General features: G+C 53.0%; 1 protein-coding gene across 4 annotated transcripts; it reads left to right on the forward strand.

Moving 5' to 3' along the window:
* Positions 1–197: 197 nt before the first annotated feature.
* On the forward strand, positions 198–21,868 carry dop1a (DOP1 leucine zipper like protein A). Of its 4 annotated transcripts, none has more exons than XM_072716229.1 (38): positions 198–510; positions 1,467–1,647; positions 2,071–2,252; positions 2,363–2,533; positions 3,333–3,522; positions 3,613–3,711; positions 3,793–3,892; positions 5,704–5,813; positions 6,131–6,245; positions 7,354–7,474; positions 7,603–7,722; positions 7,829–7,937; positions 8,574–8,603; positions 8,967–9,185; positions 11,011–11,509; positions 11,594–11,868; positions 12,305–12,457; positions 12,689–12,789; positions 13,325–13,572; positions 13,667–15,695; positions 15,790–15,901; positions 16,349–16,531; positions 16,648–16,773; positions 16,906–17,040; positions 17,486–17,541; positions 17,667–17,771; positions 18,433–18,499; positions 18,603–18,747; positions 19,007–19,086; positions 19,173–19,282; positions 19,367–19,516; positions 19,613–19,674; positions 19,785–19,937; positions 20,443–20,579; positions 20,708–20,763; positions 20,841–21,005; positions 21,100–21,229; positions 21,313–21,868. In XM_072716229.1, exons 2-38 carry the CDS (start codon positions 1,510–1,512, stop codon positions 21,610–21,612), a joined length of 7,281 nt encoding a protein of 2,426 aa, XP_072572330.1. In that variant the 5' UTR covers positions 198–510; positions 1,467–1,509; the 3' UTR covers positions 21,613–21,868. The 4 variants fall into 4 exon arrangements, with proteins under 4 accessions (XP_072572330.1, XP_072572329.1, XP_072572331.1 ...); XM_072716228.1 differs by having other exon boundaries at positions 198–468; XM_072716230.1 differs by having other exon boundaries at positions 198–468; positions 5,731–5,813.
* The last annotated feature ends 115 nt before the right edge of the window (positions 21,869–21,983 follow it).

Consider the following 21,983-nt stretch of genomic DNA (forward strand, 5'->3'; position numbering starts at 1 on the left):
TATGGACTCTAAACGACAATATTATTAGCTAAAACACAATGATTTGTTATATACCGTGATATAATCTAAGTTATTTGAATCCAGCCGATTTATATACAATTACCTAAAAGTTTGAATATGTTTCAGATGTCTTTGTGTCTGACATAAGCAGTCGGAACCTTTCTGCTATTCTTGTTTCAGAGTCGGACCAATTTAAAGCGGCACACGACGTGCCGCAGTGGTTTCTGGGAGCTGTCAGTTGGGCCGTCGAAGCTTTGTACGCTTGAGCGACAACAGTTATCGCTGCGGTCCCTTTTTTGTTGGTTCTTTCCGATGGGAAAACGCCCGGGGGGCATGTAAGCTACGGTCGGTCGCCGGCTCCTGGAGTTTTGTTGTAGCGTTGCCGGCAGCGTCCGCCCCCTTACTCGGCCCGGAGCCGATACTGCTTTGCGGAGTGACTGACAGCGATGTGCGGCTGACCTGGAGTCGGTGAGACATTTCCTCTGCACTGACAAACAACAGCAAGCCGTGGTGTGAGCTGCGGGGCCAGCGACAATAGACACATCTGAGGCGTGTCGGGGTGTCGAAGAGGGTTAAGTAGTCAATGTAGTGGTAGGATACAGGGGTGTCGTGTTACTGTGTATAGGAGAATGTAGGTGGTTAGTGTGTAAGGTTAGTGTCATCAGTTTACAAACTCAGTGTCACGTTGTCAGATAGGTGGAATTAGGGGTTTGAGTGGAAAAGAATAAGGGTAACCAATACAAATACATTGGTAATTAAGGGGTTAAAGACACGGAAGAATGATACTGGTGGTCGTTTGATTGTTTTGAGAAGTGAGATTAAACACAGCCTGACTATCCTCTTTGTGAGAAGCTCAGATTAGACACACAGCCGGACTCTCCTCTTTGTGGCATGCTCAGATTTGACACATCTGTCGGCAGATGTTAAATCACATTCCTTCTGCTTCCTTGTATTCCCAGATAAAGACCTGACTGTGTAGCTTATCTGTCTACCTTTACTTATGGATTGGTGCTTTGTAGGTGTAGGTGGACTGTTGGTCCAATCCATTTACAAGAAATGCACTACCATATTCAAAGTTGCTTGCTTTGTTTCTTCATGCATACAGCAACGCATGACGCATGTTGAAAAGTGAGGATATACGTCGTTTCCAGTTTTAAAGCACAGTAAACTTTTATGTTTTGAGCTGTAGCAGGAAATGAAATTTTCCTCTGTTATGACACATTTACTTTTTACAGCCTGTTCTAGTTAATGGGTTACACTTGGAAGCTGTCTTATGGTCTTGCCTGTCAGTGTTTTGTCCAAATCTGTTTGTAAAGTCTGGATGTATTTGCATGTATTTGTGTAATAATACTATCCTACCTTCAGTTTTGATTCAGTGAGTGTTGCCATGTTGAGGATTCCTTTTTACAACCATATATTTGAGTGTGTGATGGTGCTGAGCTATGATAATGCCTTCCTGCCTCTAGGTGGCATGTGACCTAACATCGGACTGTAGTGGTACCGCACAGGATGAATGCAGAGGAGGTGGAGCTTCTCAGTGACTCAAAGTACAGGAACTATGTAGCTGCCGTGGACAAGGCGCTGAAAAACTTTGAGTACTCCAGCGAATGGGCGGACCTCATCTCGGCACTAGGGAAGCTGAACAAGGTGAGGATTGTGTTACATCAGGTGACCTGTTTTGTTTGCCTGAGAATGGCTTTGGATGACAGCTGAGCATGTACAGTTAGGATTATATGTGTAATGACGATATCGAGAACAACAGTAAGCCGAACTATCACCTTTGTGATATTACCTCAGTGTTTCCACCGGCAGACAAAAGCCGTCTACTTTTCAGTGATCAGTCTTTACTTTTATAAACCAGACTTATCTTCAGGATGCAATACATCAGATCTTATCTGATTAAATAAGACTTGGGACTCAATGAGTAGTTAATTAGATTTTATATATGATGATTTGCATGTGTGAAAGTTGTCACCAGGGACTGGAGAATAGCCCTCCTATTCCTTGTGAATTTTCTGCCTCTCTGCTGTCTATGGGCATCCCGTCAGTGTCTGTGTCCACCTGCTCCAGGTGCTGCAGAACAATGCAAAGTACCAGGTGGTGCCCAAGAAGCTGACCATTGGCAAGCGGTTGGCGCAGTGCCTTCACCCGGCCCTGCCCAGTGGTGTCCACCGCAAGGCCCTGGAGACCTATGAGATCATCTTCAAGATCATTGGGCCCAAGCGGCTCGCCAAGGACCTCTTTCTGTACAGGTGACTGGCGTTCTGGTCAGGCATATGCAAAGCCCTGAGCGCCCTCTAGTGGTCATCTGCAGGGGGATTGGTGCATGCCTGCTGACGCGTGCGCCCTGTCGTCTCCACAGTTCCGGCCTCTTCCCTCTGCTCAGCAATGCTGCCATGTCCGTGAAGCCAGTCCTTCTGGGCCTCTATGAGACCTACTACCTCCCTCTGGGCAAGACGCTGAAGCCGGGGCTGCAGGGGTTGCTGACGGGGGTTCTTCCTGGCTTGGAGGAGGGCTCTGAGTATTATGACAGGTGACTGTGGAGACTGTGCCTGGGGCAGGGCTATGAGTGGGGGGGTGGGGTGTGTGCATGGGGAAGGCGTTTGGGGGTGGGGTTTGAGTCAGAGGTAGGTCTGGGAGGATGGGGTCTGTGCATGGGGTAAGCCTTTGGGGGTGGGTTTTGTGCATGGGGAGGCTTTTGTGGGTTTGGTCTGTGCATGGGGGTGGCCTTTGTGGGTGGGGTTTGAACCTGAGACAGCTGTGTGAGGGTGGGGTATGTGCATGAGGTAGGCCTTTGTGGGCAGGGTCTGTTGATGGGGGAGACCTTTGAGGGTAGAGTTAGAGCCAGTGGTAGGCCTGAGAGGGTGGGATCTGTGGCTGGGAGAGGCCTCTGGGGGTGCAGTCTGTGCAGGTGGGAAGACTTTGTTTGGGGTCTGCATGGAGGAAACCTTTGTGGGTGGGGTTTGAACCTGAGGCCTTTTGGGGGTGGGGTCTGTTGCTAGGGTGTTGCATGCCTAGGGAGGGTTTAGAGTACTATACCAGGTAAGCAGGAGGATTTACCAAGTCTGAGACGTGGCCTCCAGCTGGTCTCCGAGTTGCAGTTGCTGCGCCCTCGTGTGATGGGTGTACAGTGTACGGGGGTGATGAGGAAGGCAGGGTGTCCTCTCCAGCGTGTGATGAATGCAGCCCGGCTGGTCCTATTCACCACCCAGTGCCCTGACATGCTGCTTTGCTGCTTGTGTTGACGAGCATTTGCTGGACTTTGTGTCTGTATTTTCTGTTTGTGGTCATTGGTTAAATACAACCTCCCACCCCCCCACCATGCACCCCAGAACCAACAACCTACTGGAGAAGGTGGCAGCGGCGGTGGAGCAGTGCGCCTTCTACAGTGCGCTGTGGGGCAGTATCCTCACCAGCCCGGCGGTCCGTCTGCCCGGGGTCACCTTCGTCCTGCTGCACCTCAACCGCAAGCTCTCCATGGAGGACCAGCTCTACGTCATGGGCAGCGACATCGAGCTCATGGTGCGGCCGCCTCTCCTGGGCTGGGCCCGCAGAGCATCCTGACCCACGGAGGAGTCTGACCCGGTTCGCTGTTGTCTGGCCCGTTCGTAGGTGGAAGCGGTCAGCACTTCGGTGCAAGACTCCAGCGTCCTGGTCCAGAGGAGCACACTGGACCTGATCCTCTTCTGTTTTCCATTCCACATGAGCCAGGTACTGCGTGTGGTGCGATGGGTCCCAGGAGATCCGGTGTCTGACTCCGCTGCCGCTAAGTCGCCCGTGTCCGTGTTGCAGGCGACGAGGCCAGACATGATCCGCATCCTGTCAGCAGCTCTGCACGTGGTTCTGCGGAGGGACATGTCACTGAATCGCAGGCTGTACGCCTGGATGCTGGGTAAGACACACACTTACACACCATGACGTGCACTTCACAGAACCAACCAACCATGCGGAGGTCAGTGTCACATGACGTACTCTGTGTGTTAAGTTATTTTTGGGGTAGCATAGTCACGTCAAGTCAGATCAACTTGACTTGACCTGGCATAACTTAAGTCAAACTATATTGTCATTTTAAAATATGCAGGCATACAAAGAAAAAATAGTGTTTATCAGAGACTTTAGAAACGAATTGATACATGATAACATAAACACACGAGACAATGAATAAATATATAGTGCTGTACAATATAGTGTGTAATGGGTTTGACTGTAAACCACTTACAGTGGAAGAGCAGTAGCAGATAGAACAGGAAGAATGGGTGCAGGATAAGGCAGTTTTCTATTGTTATGTGCAACTGATAATGACTGGTGCAGATGGCTGGAAAACAGTTCTACAGTGGTGGACATTTCAGGTCCAGTAAGTAGAAATCCAGATCGAGGTTTTGTTTCTGTGACTGTGACTCTGTATACTCAACTGATTGGTTGAAACAAAATCTTGGTCTGGATTTTTTTCTTTCAGGACCTGGAATGTCCATCTTTGCAGTTACAGTATGATTTAAGTTGTTCAGTGGAATTCCAGACAGGGCTGCTGAGGTAGAAGTGTGTTTATGAGTCAAGTTAAGCTAACACGTTAGTTAAGGTGAATCTGTGTGGCTGCCTGTTCTTCACACACGCGTGTGGTATGCTTCATGGCTCTAGGGCAGCCGCTGTTACACGCAACCGCAGCAACTGTCATAGGTTAGGGCCACGCAATATCACACTGCGATATAATCATGCAATATCACACTGCGATATAATCACGCAACCACCAGGGATTACGATAACGGGCGAAACATTTGTCCGGATGCCTAATTTTCAATAGTGTACGGATGTTTACTTATATAGAATTATAGTGCAGAAAAGCTTGCATCCAGACAAATGTTTCACCCAGTATCTAAAGCCCAGGGTATAATTGTGATTACATCGCAATGTGATACCTGCAGCCCTATAATAAGTAACAGGCTAATTTCTTGCTGTTCTCCCTGTCGCTGCTCCTTGATCTGGATATTGGCCGGTGAGTCCCTCCCTCCCTTTCTGCTCCACAGACCTCCACTGTGTGGATCTATTTTAGGGGGGGGGGGTGTGTACATGGTCATGTTCCTGGGAAAGTCACTCCCCCGGCATTAGTTACCCCCAAAGTACGTTATATGCCCAAAAGTATGTGGACGCCCCTAATTAAGCCACGCCCATTGCTGACACAGGTATATAATTAAACACACAGTCACACAATCTCCCGTAACAAACATTAGCAGCGGAATGGCTGGTTGTACAGGAGAGGGTAGTGACTTTCCACTTGGCACCATCACCGGATGCCATCTTTCCAACAAGTCAGTTTGCCACATTTCTGCCCTGATAGAGCCGCCCTGGTCAACTGCCAGTGTAGTGATTATGATGGTCAGAACGTCTGAGAGAAACACAAGCTCACAGAAAGGAACCTGATCACCCAACATCAATACCCAGCCTGAATGGCAGTAAATACCACCAACAGTAATCCAGCTTCTAACAGAAAGCCTTCCCAGAAGTACAGAGGCTATTATAGCATAAACGGGACAACCAAATTCATAGCAGTTTTAGAACGACATGTTGGTGAAGCTGGTGTCCACATACTATTGGCCAGTGTTTGGTCCAGGCCATCATACCCATAATGCCGAAATCATCCCATGTTAGATTGTCAAAGCGTGACGTCGCCGTGGTGACGGGTAACCCTGTGCGTGACCTCCTCCCCAGGCTCCGACAATAATGCCGCGAGAACAGGCCCTCGCAGTTCCAGGCTCAGCAGTCCCGAAGAACATGCTTCTTATTACTTCAACACCTACTCCAAGGATATGCTGGTCCAGGTAGGCCTGCCTCAGTCGGCCCCCTCCCCCCATCCATGCCTGTGTGCTCCGGGGGCCACGTGTTTCCCTTCTCCTCAGTCCTGCCCGGGGGCTGAGCCTGGCACACGACAGCCAGCGTTTTGTTCTGTGTGCTTTTTGTTCTTGAGCCATTCGATTGAAGCGGTTTGTTGGAGCTCCCCCGGTGGCAATGTTGGGAATTACAGGAGGCACAGCTGTCCGTGCTGGTAGCAGCAGCACATGGGGGCAGAGTGTCAGCATTATTGAACACAGTTTTGATGGGGCCCAGAATGGACAGCTTATGTGGGGCCTCTTTTCAGGCGATGGTGGGGATCCTGCAGGGAAAGGCCCGTGGGGGAGAGGAAGAGAGCGTCCTGATGCACGACCTGAAGCCATTCCGGATTCTGATCAGCCTGCTGGACAAGCCAGAACTGGGTGCGTTACACAGTGCTGTAGATATAGCTGGGTGCGTTACACAGTGCGGCAGACACAGCTGGGTGTATTACACAGTGCTGTAGATATAGCTGGGTGCGTTACACAGTGCGGCAGACACAGCTGGGTGTATTACACAGTGCTGTAGATATAGCTGGGTGCGTTACACAGTGCGGCAGACACAGCTGGGTGTATTACACAGTGCTGTAGATATAGCTGGGTGCGTTACACAGTGCGGCAGACACAGCTGGGTGTATTACACAGTGCTGTAGATATAGCTGGGTGCGTTACACAGTGCGGCAGACACAGCTGGGTGTATTACACAGTGCCATACACACCAGTGGGTGCGCTACGCAGTGCCATAGACACCAGTGGGTGCGCTACGCAGTGCTATGGGGTATTCTGCCGAGCGGTTTGTGGGGGCTGCCATCTTAGAGCGCCACCATCACTGCAGAGGCACTTTGCTCACCGCAGTGGAAATGACTGCAACATGAGTAGGTGGTATTCAAGATTAACTCGCTTTTTCTCCAAATTTGGAGTTTTCTATCACTGCTTCAGTAGCCAATGACAGCACACGTCCTTCCTGATTTCCTGGATACGTTTGTCAAAGTAACTTTAAATACACATTATAGGCATAAAACAGAAAATATTACACTTTGAGGACAGCTTCCGTTCACACACATGTATATTTGTGAGGAGGTGCCATAACAGAAATAGCACCTCCTTTATTTCCGGTTCTTTGCCGGGTTACTCTATAGACACAGCTAGGTCTGGGTTCGTTTAACCAGTGCTGTAGATACACTGTTATACAGTGTCATCAACATTAATGGGTGCGTTACACAATGCCATAGACATGATTGGGTGCGTTACACGGTGCTTCAGACACAAATGGGTGCGTAGCACAGTGCCATAGACACAAATATGTGCACTACACAGTGCACAGCTGGCTGCATCACACAGCACGCTCAGAACACAATCCTTACTTATCTACAGTTTGTGTACTTTCCTGGAACGACGGTAATTAATCATGTCATTCCCTGCAGTGAGTTAACCTGCAGATGAGTCACTCTGATTAAGTGCTTGACTCTTAAATGGTAATTTCACACCGCAGGACCAGCCATCCTGGAGGACGTGCTGATCGAGGTGTTCCGGACCCTGCACACGCAGTGCCGAGCCGAGCTGGACCTTCAGAACCAAAGCCCATTCAGCAAGGACCACAGCCAGCTTAGCAGGTTAACTCACTAAATTCAACCCTCTAGTGAAGGCTTATCTCCTGTCTACTTTATGTAAATCTCTAGTGACGCTCCTGGGTTCTGAGGTCACTTCCTGGTGTGATCATCTATTTCCTGTTTCTTCATAGCAAGCTACGTGAGAATAAGAAAACAGCAGAGCTGATCAAAACAGCCAACTTGCTGTTTAACTCCTTCGAGCCGTTTTACATGTGGGATTACGTGGCGCGCTGGTTCGAGGACTGCTGCAGGTGCGTGTGTGTGCGCGCCAGCTGTTACGACATTAAGCCCCCCCCCCCCCCCCATATTCCAGCTGTAATACAAAGCCTCATCCCTGATTGCTGCCTCCCACTTCAGGAAAACTCACAATTCCCAGTCGGGCCATACTGGGGGATCCCCGAACCAGTGTCCTTTGCTGCTGGAGTTCTGCCTGCTGGTAGATTTCCTGTTGGATATAGTTTCCCTGGTGAGTTTTTCACGACATCCTCTGCATGTACATACATGACACACGCGGCTTTATTCTGCCGTGACCCATGTTACCAGGTTAGTTCTCTGTGTGCACGGCTGTGCATAGGTGTGCCAGTATTCCCACGAAGGCATTAACTCCTGAAAAACTGACTTTCCATAAAGAAACACATTTTATTTTAAATTCTATTTAACACTACAAGATGCCAGCCTGTCTGTAAGGTCTGTTTTTAAAACTACACTGTCTGTACTGTGTAGTTTTAAAGGCGTACTCTCTCTAGCCTTTCTGTGTGATTTTATATGTCATCCTGTCTGGTTTGTCTCAGAGACCTCTTGTTTGTACTGCATCTATCTCACAGACCACCTGTCTGTACTTTGCCTGTCTTGGAGACCACCTGTCTGTACTTTGCCTGTCTTGGAGACCGCCTGTCTGTACTTTTCCTGTCTTAGAGACCGCCTGTCTGTACTACATCAGTCTCAGAGACCGCCTGTCTGTACTTTTCCTGTCTTAGAGACCGCCTGTCTGTACTACATCAGTCTCAGAGACCGCCTGTCTGTACTACATCAGTCTCAGAGACCGCCTGTCTGTACTATGCTTGCTTCTCTCTGTTCACCTCTACTTTCTCTCTTTTCCAAGCCCACTAGAAGCATGCGTGTGATCTGCCAGGTAAAGTACCCCTCTTCCTGCTCCCTCTCCTCTCACGCTGTCTGGCCTGTGGTCCATCTTCACTTTGTCACCTCAGTGGGTGACTTTAGGACAGCGGGACTGCCGGTTCTCCCTCCGGTTTGGCAAAACCGATTACGGCCCAGGAAGCATCTGTTTTGCATGTGCAATAATTGTTACTAAAATATAATTCAGAATAATAACAATGTAATATATTCCTGTACCGTATAAAAGTGTGTATCAGTGTGGTAAGTAATCAGGTAAGTCCAGAAGCTGAAATTTATGCCGCATGGAGTCAGTAAGGAACCAAAGAGACCCCTGGCCTGCCTCTCTGACCCCTGACCCCCATGGCTCCGCCCTCAACAGGAAACATACATCGAGATTCAGACGGAGCACCTCCCACAGCTGCTGCTACGCATGGTGTCTGCATTGACGTCGAACCTGCAGGCGCTGGACCTGGGCGAAATCACCCACTGCCTTCGGCTCTGCTCCAAAATCCTCAGCAAGGTGCAGCCACCCCTGGTGTCACCAGTGACCGGGGCCCCCCGACCCCCCACCAGCACCCGGGACAAGGAGGACAAGCGGGTGAGACACGTGCTTCCTGTGGGGAAACCTCTGTGTGATGCTAACTCCCCATTCAGCAACTGTAATGCTCCCTTTAGCTTGCTAACCATGACACTCCCTTTGGCTGGCTAACTGTAACGCTCCCATTACCTCACTAACTGTAACGCTCCCTTTAGCTCACTAACTGTAACGCTCCCTTTAGCTCATTAACTGTAACGCTCCCTTTAGCTCGCTGACTGTAACGCTCCCTTTAGCTCGCTAACTGTAACGCTCCCTTTAGCTCGCTAACTGTAACGCTCCCTTTAGCTCACTGACTGTAACGCTCCCTTTAGCTCACTGACTGTAACGCTCCCTTTAGCTCGCTGACTGTAACGCTCCCTTTAGCTCGCTGACTGTAACGCTCCCTTTAGCTCGCTAACTGTAACGCTCCCTTTAGCTCGCTAACTGTAACGCTCCCTTTAGCTCACTGACTGTAACGCTCCCATTACCTCGCTAACTGTAACGCTCCCTTTAGCTCGCTAACTGTAACGCTCCCTTTAGCTCGCTAACTGTAACGCTCCCTTTAGCTCGCTGACTGTAACGCTCCCTTTAGCTCGCTGACTGTAACGCTCCCTTTAGCTCGCTGACTGTAACGCTCCCTTTAGCTCGCTAACTGTAACGCTCCCTTTAGCTCACTAACTGTAACGCTCCCATTACCTCGCTAACTGTAACGCTCCCTTTAGCTCGCTAACTGTAACGCTCCCATTACCTCGCTAACTGTAACGCTCCATTTAGCTCGCTAACTGTAACGCTCCCATTACCTCGCTAACTGTAACGCTCCGTTTAGCTCACTAACTGTAACGCTCCGTTTAGCTCGCTAACTGTGACGCTCCCTTTAGCTCGCTAACTGTGACGCTCCCATTACCTCGCTAACTGTAACGCTCCCTTTAGCTCACTAACTGTAACGCTCCCTTTAGCTTGCTAACCATGACACTCCCTTTGACTGAGTAAATAAGGCTCCCTTTAGCTCGCTAACTGTAACGCTCCCTTTAGCTCGCTAACTGTAATGCTCCCTTTAGCTCGCTAACTGTAATGTTCCCTTTAGCCTGCCAAGGCACGGCATGGCAAGTTATTTATATAGCACATCTTCAAACACAGACGTCATTCAGAGTGTGTTACGTAGAATAAGATCAAATAAAAAGCAATCATTAAATGGAAATTAAAAACAAGTTAAAGACCAAAGCTAATGGGAGCTGTAATTCTCCCTTTGACTCGCTAATTGCAGGGGTGCAGTAAGGGCGGGGTTGGGGGGGGGAGATGTTACGATGATTCCAAACAATTTGGAACATAATTGGATTGGTCTAGGTTGGGGGCCCAATATTATATGCTTTCATGGGGCATAGAATCGGTAGCACCTCTAGCTAACTGCTACGCTTCCTTTGTTCTGCCAACACTCACTCTGGACAGAACTCTAAGCTTCCCTCTCTGTCGTTTTAACCATGGAGGCGCACTCTGTCCACACTGGCTGCTGCTAACTGAAGATCTAAGGCGACGGCTCCCCTTGATAACGACATCTGTACGTGAATGTTGCAGCTGTCCCCTGGTTCTCAGCGGGGTCTGCTGCTCTTAAAGCGTAATGACTGCAACAAACCCTAGACCTGGGGGTCTGTGCCCATCGCTCTGTCCGTTTTCTTACCTTCACGGTCTCTTCACCACTCCAGAGAGATTAGACTGCTCCCTGCGTAACTGCTTAGCTGGGCTGGAGGACCTTGGATGCTCTGTCCTAAGGTGCTAAGTGGTGGAGGTGGAGAGACCTTTCTCTGAATTGCTTTTGACCCACCTCCCGCCCCCCCCCACATTCTCCCAGGGCTGTGCAGTTACTGAGGCCCCCCCCTCCGTCCCGCAGTCCCTGGCTCCTGAAGTGTTTGAGGACGAGAACGCTTCCAGCAGTCGTTCCTCGGAGAGCGGCTTCACTGATTTCATCCAGTACCAGGCAGAGCGGTCCGACGACCCCGTCGCCTTGGAAACGGGCAGCCCATCGAGGGTGGGGCATGACGGCACTGGGTCCGCCCAGAACCAGCCCCAGGACACGCCCGTCATGCAGGGCTGCCTGGAGTGCTTCCAGCAGTTCCTGACACGCCTGGTAAAGTTGTACATCGTTCCGGAGGTGAAACTGGAGCAGTTGGGGCAGGATGAGCTGGGCCAGGAGGGGGCGCTGCAGAGTGGTGGGCCGGCTAACCCTGGGGCTCAGCCGAGGCTGGAGGCTTTCAGTGCTGCGTGTCAACTCTTCCTGGAGTGTTCCAGCTTTCCCGTCTATATCGCCGAGGGCAACATGAAGTCATCACCTTCGTGGGAGGAGCATTCAGGTATGTGTCGCCGGGAGCGACCTGCACACAGTCCTCTGTCTGCAGCCCCTCTTACTCTCTGCTGCGTGAATGCCTTACCTGCAGCCGGAGAGCATGCGCAGCTGCCGCTGTGGCTGCAGACACTGATGGACGCCTGCTACTTCGGGGGAGACTTTAGCATCCAGGCTGTGGCCATTTCCCTGGTCATGGATCTGGTGGGCCTCACGCAGTCCGTCGCCATGGTGACTGCCGAGAGTGTGGGCGGGCCGGACGTCACACAACCTATGAGTCCCAGCCAAGGCCGCGTTGCCGTGGTGATCAGACCGCCACTTACACAGGGCATCCTGAAGTTCTTAGCGGAGAAAACAGACTTTTTCAAGGTATGTTGCAGACGCACTGTGTGTAGTCATGTATATATTACATTATGGGGACAAAATGTCCCCACAGTGTGATAAAAACGTGTTATTTGAAGAGAAACTCAATTTTATAAAAATCTATGATTGCAATCAAAAAACTAAAATTGCCAAAAGTCTTGTATTTTGTTACTTATGGTTAAGGTCAGGAATGGGTAGGGTTTAAGGTTGTCATAGTTGGGATTAGGGTTAGTGAATGGAGAGTCCCCATAATAATATGAAAACGTGTCTGTGTGCGTGTGTGTTTGTGTGTGTGTGGTCTGTGCTATCCATGCCCAGTGACACTGTCCCTGCTCTATGACCCTTGCTTGTATGTCGCTTCGGACAAATGCATCTGTAAAATAAGAGTATGTAAATATGAAAATGTGATGAGGTGTACAAACGAGGCCCTGTGCTCCCCCAGCGAGTGGCCCTCATCCTGTGGGAGCAGCTCGGGGAGGGAAGCCCCCAGCACCACCAGCGCAGTGTCGAGCTCTTCTACCAGCTGCACAACCTGGTGCCCTCAGCCAGCATCTGCGAGGACGTGATCAGCCAGCAGCTCATGCACAGGGACAAGGTGACTTAGGGGGAGTCACAGAGACACGCGCACGGTGGGAGTCACAGAGACACGCGCACGGTGGGAGTCACAGAGACACGCGCACGGGGGGAGTCACAGAGACGCGCACGGGGGGAGTCACAGAGACAGGCACGGGGGAGTCACAGAGACGCAGACAGAGGGAGTCACAGAGACACAGACAGGCTGCACATCAGCGACCTGGCTCACAATATCTGCCTCCTACCTCCACAGGAGATCCGACTAGAAGCCCATGTGAAGTTCTCTGTACTCTGGCACCTGACCAGAGACCTGAACATCACCAAGTCCTCACCCTTCAACCGTACTTTTGACAGGTGGGTGTGGCCTGAGTCTGCTTCCCCAGTGTTGGTTGGCCATTTTGACCAACACCTGCTATTGGCTGTTATTATGCATCTTCTGTCGTATCCAGAATGAGGTATGTTTTATTTACAGTTGGCCCAAGTATGAGTACAGCTACATTAGAAGGCTTCTGCTGACATATCCCATCTTGTTCTCCTTTGCGTGTGTGTGCATGTGTGCCATTTGTTCAGCATTTCAGGGGGTTAAGGGCTTTGTTCAAGGGCCCCACAGAAATATGACTATTCTGTTGAGGCTGGGGCTCAAACCAGTGACCTTCTGATCACAGGCACAGAGGCCTAACCTGCTGAGCCCCCACCCCACTGTGAGTCTGTTCACAGCTTGAAGGACGAGGTAGACTATGCACCAAGTAAAGATTGCACTTTATAATACTGAGCTACTACTCAGTACTATAGAGATGGACGATTGTTGCTGTGGGGCTTTGAAATTCCTCTATTCTGCCTCAAGGTGGCACTGATGTGCCATTAACCCGGAATCCCACTTTTTGTTCAGGTCCCTGTTCATCATGCTGGACAGTCTGAGTTACTGGGACGGGTCTAGCAGCGCCGTGGGCCGGGCCTGGCTAAACCAGGTCCTGCAGAGGCACGACATTGCTCGCGTCCTGGAGCCCCTGCTGCTGCTGCTGCTTCACCCCAAGACGCACCGCGTGTCCATCCAGCGCGTGCAGGCCCAGATGCACTGGACTCACAGCTGCCCACAGCCTGCCGACCCGGTCTACATCAGGGACCTGGGTCCTGACGGTGAGTATGCTCTCGGACGCCCCCATGTTCTTTACAGTCATGGTTCTGTCTTCTGTCAGCTCTTACAATGTCACTCTCCCCTTTTTCCAATCAGAATTCAACAATCTGCCAGCAGATGGTGCTATTGCGGGGCCTGGGCATGGCAGAGACCCGCCTTTGGAAGACATGGAGACGTTCAGCCTCACTGTGAACCCACTGAGTGACAGTCTATCTGTGCTTAGCTTTAGCAGCGAGAACCTACAGCTTGGCTCTGACTTTCACCTTCCCCACCACCAGGGGGAGCCCCAAACCTCTGATTCTGGCTCCCAGTCCTCCAGAGCCTGCAGTTTTGATGATCCTGATGGCGCCAGCACCTTGGAAGCACCTGACCTTATCCAGGCTCCACCCATCCACAGCCTAGCCACGCCCCTGGAGGAGCCTGTCGATGACATGGTGGCAGAGGTGCTAGCTGACCTAATTGATCAGGTGGTTAAGATGGTGGAGGAATGTGGTGGGCGGGACCCACCAGCACTAGAAGTGTGGCCGCAGTCCAGCTCGGACAGCACCGACTCCTTGGACTCATCCAGCTGCCTGCCAGACCAAAAGCACCCCCAACTCAACAGAATGGAGGCAGGCAGGAACCCTGACCTCCTGTCCACGACCTCCGACACCGGGGATGAGGAACCGCATGGGAGCATGACCCGCCACAGCTCGTCCCCCTCTATTGTGACGCTGGCGGACTCTGCGGGCGAGCGGCGCCCCCCGGTGGGCCCAACAGTGCGAAGGCGGAGTCACAGCAGCACACAGCTCAACTTGAAAGGCCGCATCCTGGAACGACTGGGTGACCGCTCACCCGGTGCCAAGCCCAAGATCAAGAAGGCCAAGAGGAAGGATGAGCGGGGGGGGCAGGCATCGGCGGAGCGCGCTGGGCAGGCTGGGATCTTCTTTGGTGAGAGCCTGGACCTGGAGAACTGGTACAGCTGCGGCGAGGGCGAGGTGTCCGAAATTGAGAGCGATGCGGGTTCTCCCGGTGATGGCGGTGCCATGCCGGCAACCCCCCTGGCGCGCCTGAATGTGCACCCACTCTACCAGCATGTGCTGCTCTACCTGCAGCCCTACGACTCGTCGCGAGCCCTGCACGCCCTCTCCGCCATGGCCGCCATGCTGCGGGCCTCACCCGGCGCCTTTGTGAGCGCCATCTCTACCACCAGCGTCAACAACGCCTACACACCACAGCTGTCGCTGCTGCAGAACCTCCTGGCACGCCACCGCGTCTCCGTCGCCGGCCGCGACTTCTACTGCGCCATTCCGCAGGACTCGCACTCACACCCCTTCCGCGGCGCCATGTTCATTGAGATCATCATCTCCCTCTGCCTGTCCTTCCTGCGCAGCTACTATTGCGCACATGCGCCGGCCACAGCGCAAGACCTGGCGGGCAACCGCAGCATGCGGCTGACCAGCATCGAGGTGCTGACACTGCTCTTCGGCGAACTCGCCAAGGCCATGGAGGCGTCGGCCAAGGGCTTCGCCAGCTTCATTTGCGACGTGCTGTCCAAGTGCAAGGTGCAGAAGGTGGTGCTGCACTGCCTGCTGTCCTCCATCTTTGGCGCGCAGAAGTCCCACGAGCGGCGCCCGGGCCGGCCCAACGTAGCTGCCGTGGAGGAGGGCCTCTCCGAGGACAGTGTCATCAACCTGTCAGAGGACCAACTTGACGGGTGCAGCGCCCTGCAGTCGCAGCTGCTGCGCCTCTTGCAGAGCCTGGTGTTGCTGGAGCATCGGGTGCTGGTGCCGGCCGAGGAAGGGACCGAGAGCGGCCCAGGGCCCGGTCCCGGCCCGGGGACAGGCTTTGAGCTGCTCGGAGAGGTGGAGCATGTGAGCCCGCAGCAGCCGGCGACGTCGCTGCAGTACCTGCATGGGCAGCCCATCACAGCACAGGGCATGTTCCTGTGCGCTGTCATACGGGCGCTGCACCAGCACTACGCCTGCAAGATGCACCCGCAGTGGATCGGCCTCATCACGGCCACCCTGCCGTACATGGGCCGTCTGCTGCGACACATCGTGGCGTCCGTCACCCTGCAGCTCTGCCGGAACCTGGACAACCTGATCCAGCAGTACCGCTATGAGACGGGCCTCTCAGAGTCCAGGTGCCGTACCGACAGGCGGGCAGGGTACAGGCGTGAACCTTGAAGCCGTCCTCAGAGGGCGCCACTTTAATCATTTGCCATGTGTTAATCGCAGGCCCCAGTGGATGGCACTGTGCACTCCACCCGACCTCATTCTCACGATGCTGGAGGGAATGACTGCCATCATACACTACTGCCTGCTAGACCCCTCCTCCCAGTATCACCAGGTAAGGGTCCACGCTGCTCTTCATATTGACACGTGAATAAGTTTCAGTTATTCAGTTTCAATGTGTTTTACTGAAAACAACTAAGCTGGGCCTCACTGACGAGATGGGTTTATATGGGAATTGCTGTGCGGTTTTCAGGTTCCCATTTGTTTTATTTAACTTTTATCCAAAGCCGTGTACTACTTTTTGAGAATGCAAGGTCAGACCCTGGAGAAATGGAGGCTAAGGACCTTGCTCATGGGCCCAGCAGCGACATCACTCTGCTAGCACTGGGTTTTGACCCAGCCACCTTCCGATCACAGGCACATGCTCCCCGCCCCATCATCCCCACACTTTGTGGGGCTTAAGGCTGTGTCCAGACACCCTCCCCTCTCTGTTCTTTTTCTAAATGTTCCTGAAGTGACAATGACTCCCCCATCCCTTCTCGCTCTGCCCCATGTGACCCAGCTGCAGGCCGGCGTGGATCAGAAGCAGCTGGCGGAGGCGCGCTCCGGCATCCTCTCCATCCTGCACACCATCATGTCCTCCGTCACGCTGCTCTGGAGCGTCCTCTACCTGGCCGACAGCTCCGAGCGCCCTGCCGGCGCCTCTGCCTCCTGCCTGTCCAACATCAACCTGGGCTCCACCAAGGTGTGGCCCGGCCGTTCCCCCAGAGCCCTGTCCCGCGGGGTCCCGTATGTCCTCCCTGCATCTGTCCTGCCCCGCCGGGTCTGACACCCCCACCCCACCCCGCCCCGTCCTCGCAGAACCTGCGGCAGCAGATCCTGGAGCTCCTGGGCCCCATCTCCATGAACCACGGGCCGCACTTCATGGCCGCCATCGCCTACGTCTGGAACGAGAGGAAGGCGGGGAAGAGTCCGGCCCGAAATAAGGTGAGTTTGGACCATCAAAATAACGAGCTGTTCTCCGTGTGCCGAGATGGCACAGTCACGATTGCCTTCATGGAAGAGTCCCGTCCACTCGTTCGTGTCTCTGTTCGCCGAGCGCTTGCTCTTCTCATGCAGGTGATCCCCACGCCGAGTGAGGAGCAGCTAATCCTTGTGGAGTTGGTGCGGTCGGTCAGCGCCATGCGCACGGAGACCGTCATGCAGACGGTCAAGGATGTCCTGAAACAGCCCCCTGCCATCGCCAAAGAGAAGGTAAGACGTCGATGGGTTCATCCCTGGCACTGCATTAAGCAGGAGAGATCCCCTTGTATCAGACCACAATACTGCTCCTTTATTCCTATATTTGGCACACAGTTCCTGTGTATTTGTTACAGTATATGCTGCACCACCAGGCAGGTAACGCCCCTGCCAATCGACTTTCTTTTTCAAAAGTTCTGAGCCAATCAGAGGAGCCGCATAGCCACCTGCACTAACCAATAAGTTTCAGCTTCCTATCTGCTGGAGGCAGCTTGTGTGGCAGACACACTCAGCCTTATTGAGTCCCTGTGTCCCTTGGAGGGGAAACATGGTTAATTAAACTGACATTGCTGCCACCTTCAGGACAGATAACTGTAACGTTATCGGCAGCCATACGGTACTTCCTGCATGCTAATGCAGAAGATGTCTCTTGTCTCTCCACTGCCCATTCCTTCCCCAGAAGCACCTGTCGCTGGAGGTCTGCATGCTGCAGTTCTTCTATGCCTACGTGCAGAGGTGAGCACGGCTGTCCGGGGACATGCCCTTTTATTCTCCGTACAGCACGGGATTGGCTAGGCGCTGTGCCCAAATGTGTGCCTGAACCAATCAAATGGGAGTCCCTTTTCACTCCCGGCCTGCAGAATCCCTGTGTCCAGCCTGGTGGACAGCTGGCCTTCTCTGTTGGCCCTGCTGAAAGACTCCATCCAGCTGGGCCTCCCCTCCCCAGGACAGTTCCTCATTCTGGGGTATGTGGTGTGCCCCTTGCGCCCCCCGCCCCCCCACACATTCCGTAACTCTCCTGATTTGTGTAGCACTATCTTCCATGATGGAGACATATATTCCAGCCAAACCAAGTGGCCTTTATTGTCATACCATCCACATACAAGTAAACAATGGCAGGAAATAACTAGTAATGGGTAAATTAAGCTTCATGAACCATTTGCTGTATTTTTTGACTCCACTAGATGGTGCTGTTTACTTTGGGGCATAATGTGAGCCCTTCTATGAACAGAGAGCAACATCTAGTGGGCTCAGAAAATACAGCAAAAACAGGGAGGGATTTCACAAGACTTAAAGTACACAAATAGGGAGGCAGTGCATGAGGGTTTCTATACACGTGCAGTGTAGCGTGTGAGTACATAGGTAAACAAGAGGTTAGATGGCAGCAGTGCAGCGCTGTGGAATAAATGTAGTGGGTAAAAACTAACAATAAATAGATAAATGAGTTAAAGTGACCAATGCCAGGGTTGGGGGGGGTGGGATGTGGGCAGCAGGGTATTTAGCAAATCAGGAAACAGCAATTCAGGAACCACAACAAAGGACGTAACCAAGGGTTTGTAGCTGTGATTTTCACATGGTGTGTAGAAGCCTCCGTACGGTTCATGTTGCTGTATGTCTGACTTGCAGGGTTTTGAATGAGTTCATCCTGAAGAACCCAAACCTGGAGAACAAGAAGGACCAGCGTGAGCTTCAGGTGAGACCGGAGCCGCGTCGCCCCCATCACGGTAATCTGAAGCTGGAGCTCCCAGAATGCCGTGCAGTAAACCCGGATGGCTCACCCTTGTGTGTCCGGGCAGGACGTGACCCACAAGATTGTGGAGGCGGTCGGCACTATCGCCGGCTCCTCGCTGGAGCAGACCACCTGGCTGAGGAGGAACCTGGAGGTGAAGGCCTCGCCACAGATCGTGGTGGATGGTGCCAGCCTGGAAGCGGACGTGGAAGGTATGAGTGTGTTTCCCTAACGTTTCCCTGTCCGTGTGGGTCCTTAACATATTCCGATCTGATCAAAAAACTACAAAATGCCACAAGTCTTTGTTTGTTTGGTTACTTATGGTTAAGGTTAGGGCTGGGTAGGGGTTACGGTCGTCATATTTAGGACTAGGGTTATGCCCATATACATGAATGGACAGTCCTCACCAAAAGATATGAATATAAAACTGTGTGTGTATCAGTATCTGATGGTCCTGTGTGTGTCTTTCAGATCTGATGCTGACTGTGATGGAAACCTCTAACTTCACTCCCTCTGTGTACAGTGTCCATGCCCTCACTCTGCTGGCTGAGGTATCCCCGCCCCCTTATGAAAGCCCCACCCACGGACACGCCCCCCTGCAGCTCACCCTCTTACACTGCACTCTGTGCCGCCGCAGGTCCTGGCCCATCTCCTCGACATGGTCTTTTACAGTGACGAGAAGGAGAGAGTGATCCCCCTGCTGGTCAACCTCATGCATTACGTCGTGCCCTACCTGCGTAACCACAGGTAAGCCATGCGCCCCGACTGTCTGCCCGCTGCTGCGTCAAACCCGGGCCCGTGACTGACGCACCTGCTTGTTTGTGAGTCCAGTGCCCACAACGCACCCAGCTACCGGGCCTGCATCCAGCTTCTGAGCAGCCTCAGCGGCTACCAGTACACTCGGCGCGCCTGGAAGAAGGAGGCCTTCGACCTCTTTATGGACCACACCTTCTTCCAGATGGATCCCTCCTGTGTCAGCCAGTGAGTGCGGCCTCCTTTCCGCCCCAGCACCCACCTCGCCCGTGGCCCCGATCCTCCAGCCCCGAGGTTGTGACCTTTTGACCTTTTGTCTTTCAGCTGGAGAGCCATCATCGATCACCTGATGACCCACGACAAAACCACGTTCCGAGACCTAATGAGTCAGTACCGTGCCGACTGCCCTGAGCCCGCGTGCCTTGCCGTGTTCAGTCAGCACAAGTGTCATAAATCATGGTGTTAACAGGCCGTCTGTGAATATGTGTGCATACAGCGCGTGTGGCCGTGGCCCAGAGCAGTTCTCTGAACTTGTTCTCCAACCGCGATGCCGAGCTGGAGCAGAGGGCCATGCTGATGAAGAGACTGGCCTTCACGGTGTACAGCAGCGAGGTGGACCAGTACCAGAAATACCTGCCTGACATCCAGGGTTTGACCTCGTTCCTCTGAACATCTGTCCTGCCACATTTCTGTCGTGTGGTTGCCCATTAAATACTCGACTCTGTCCTGTTCTCTCATACTCCTGCCCCCCTTCGTGGTTTGTGCCCTCTCCTGCACTCCCACCCCCCATCATGGTCTGTGCCATCTCTCGTACTCCCGCCCCCCTTTGTGGTCTGTGCCCTTTCTTGTACTCATGCCCCCCTTTGTGGTCTGTGCCCTTTCTTGTACTCCCGCCCCCCCCACCGTGGTCTGTGCCCTCCCCCATACTCCCGCCCCCCCACCGTGGTCTGTGCCCTCTCTCGTACTCCCGCCCCCCCACCGTGGTCTGTGCCCTCCCCCGTACTCCTGCCCCCCCACCGTGGTCTGTGCCCTCTCTCGTACTCCCGCCCCCCCACCGTGGTCTGTGCCCTCTCTCGTACTCCCGCCCCCCCACCGTGGTCTGTGCCCTCTCTCGTACTCCCATCTTTAGCTGCATCCTTCTGTGCCCCTCGCAGAGCGTCTGGTGGAGAGCTTACGTCTGCCACAGGTGCCCATCCTGCACGCTCAGGTCTTCCTGTTCTTCAGGGTGCTGCTGCTGCGCATGTCCCCTCAGCACTTGACCTCCTTGTGGCCGACCATGATCACGGAGCTGGTGAGACACATGGACTCTGCCGTCTTCTTACCCACATCACGCTCCTTCAGACCGGCCCGTGAACGGACTTGCTTCTGCTAGTGAGTTGGGATTTCTGTGAACGGTCTCTCGCTGACTACCCCAACCAGGTACAAGTGTTTCTACTCATGGAGCAGGAGCTTACCGCAGATGAAGACATCTCCAGGTAAATGGCAAACCATAGCCGTACCGTATTGTGACAGCATCCGCCCACACCTGCGTCTGATGGCCCTGCTTCCCTAGGACTTCGGGTCCCGCCGTGGCTGGGCTGGAGACCACCTACTCTGGAGGAAACGGCTTCTCCACCTCCTACAACAGCCAACGCTGGCTCAACCTGTACCTCTCAGCCTGCAAGCTGCTGGACTTAGCTCTGGCACTACCATCTGAGAGCCTGCCGCAGTTCCAGATGTACGTCAGGCCGCCTGTTCCCATGGGGTGGTGCCCTCTATCTGCAACCTGTGGAGAGCCTTTGTTCACACTCTCCCTGTCGCTCTTGTCCCAGGTATCGTTGGGCATTTATCCCTGAGGCATCTGACGACTTGGGGCTGGAAGGGAGGCGGCAAGGAACCCATCAGCGCGAATTCAAGCCCTACGTGGTTCGACTGGCAAAGCTGCTGAGGAAGCGGGCCAAGGTACCAGGCAGCATCTGTTCTCCGAGTGTCTGCCTGTGCTCCCGATCCCTCCTCTTCACACTTTCTTATCTGTCTTCATGTAGAAGAATCCGGAGGAAGATTGCTCGAGCCGGACCCTCACGTGGGAACCGGGCCGCCTCCTGCTGACGCTCTATGCCATCCGAAGCATGGAGCAGCTGCTGCCTTTCTTCAACCTGCTCAGCCAGGTGTTCAGCAGCAAGATGGGATGCCGCTCGGGCCCCGCCCCTGGCCCCGCCTTCAGCCCCGCCTACACCACCAAGGATGGTAAGCTGGAGAGCCAGAAGGTGTTCTGGAGCCGTGCCCGGCAGGCCATCGAGGAGATGGTGGAGAAGGACTTCCTGGAAGGTCTGATCAAGACGTGACGGGTCAAATCTGAAGGACCCAACAGTACCACCTCAGAAATTGCTAACTAAAGAATCAACTTTGTATATCTTTCTTTTTGTATGTATAATGCCTGTACTTTACCTTTCAGAAGCAGCACTATTTAACTTAAATGATTTTTATTTGTATATATGGGGCACCTTTGTCCATGTGTGGGCCTCCTTGGCCAGTGTGAACATCACTGTATCATTCCATAATGTCCTGTCTCACTGAATAAACCACTATAAGATCACTGTGCCAAGAGTGAAACGTTGCATGCTGGCTTTCAGGGGGCTGTTCCCGGCTTCATGGGGTGATCAGTTTAGCTGCACCTGCAGCATTGGTCCTGCTTTTAGAAATGCGTGGTGTGTTT

The sequence above is a fragment of the Paramormyrops kingsleyae genome, chromosome 9 (genome assembly GCF_048594095.1).
Source record: "Paramormyrops kingsleyae isolate MSU_618 chromosome 9, PKINGS_0.4, whole genome shotgun sequence".
Taxonomy (NCBI): domain Eukaryota; kingdom Metazoa; phylum Chordata; class Actinopteri; order Osteoglossiformes; family Mormyridae; genus Paramormyrops; species Paramormyrops kingsleyae.

Excerpts from the sequence above, each read along its gene's own strand:
- dop1a (XM_072716229.1), top strand. The coding sequence starts at position 1,510 with ATGAATGCAGAGGAGGTGGAGCTTCTCAGTGACTCAAAGTACAGGAAC. Across the intron at positions 2,253-2,362 it reads AAGGACCTCTTTCTGTACAG|TTCCGGCCTCTTCCCTCTGC; the intron begins GTGACTGGCGTT and ends TCGTCTCCACAG. Across the intron at positions 16,774-16,905 it reads AGAGTCCGGCCCGAAATAAG|GTGATCCCCACGCCGAGTGA; the intron begins GTGAGTTTGGAC and ends CTTCTCATGCAG.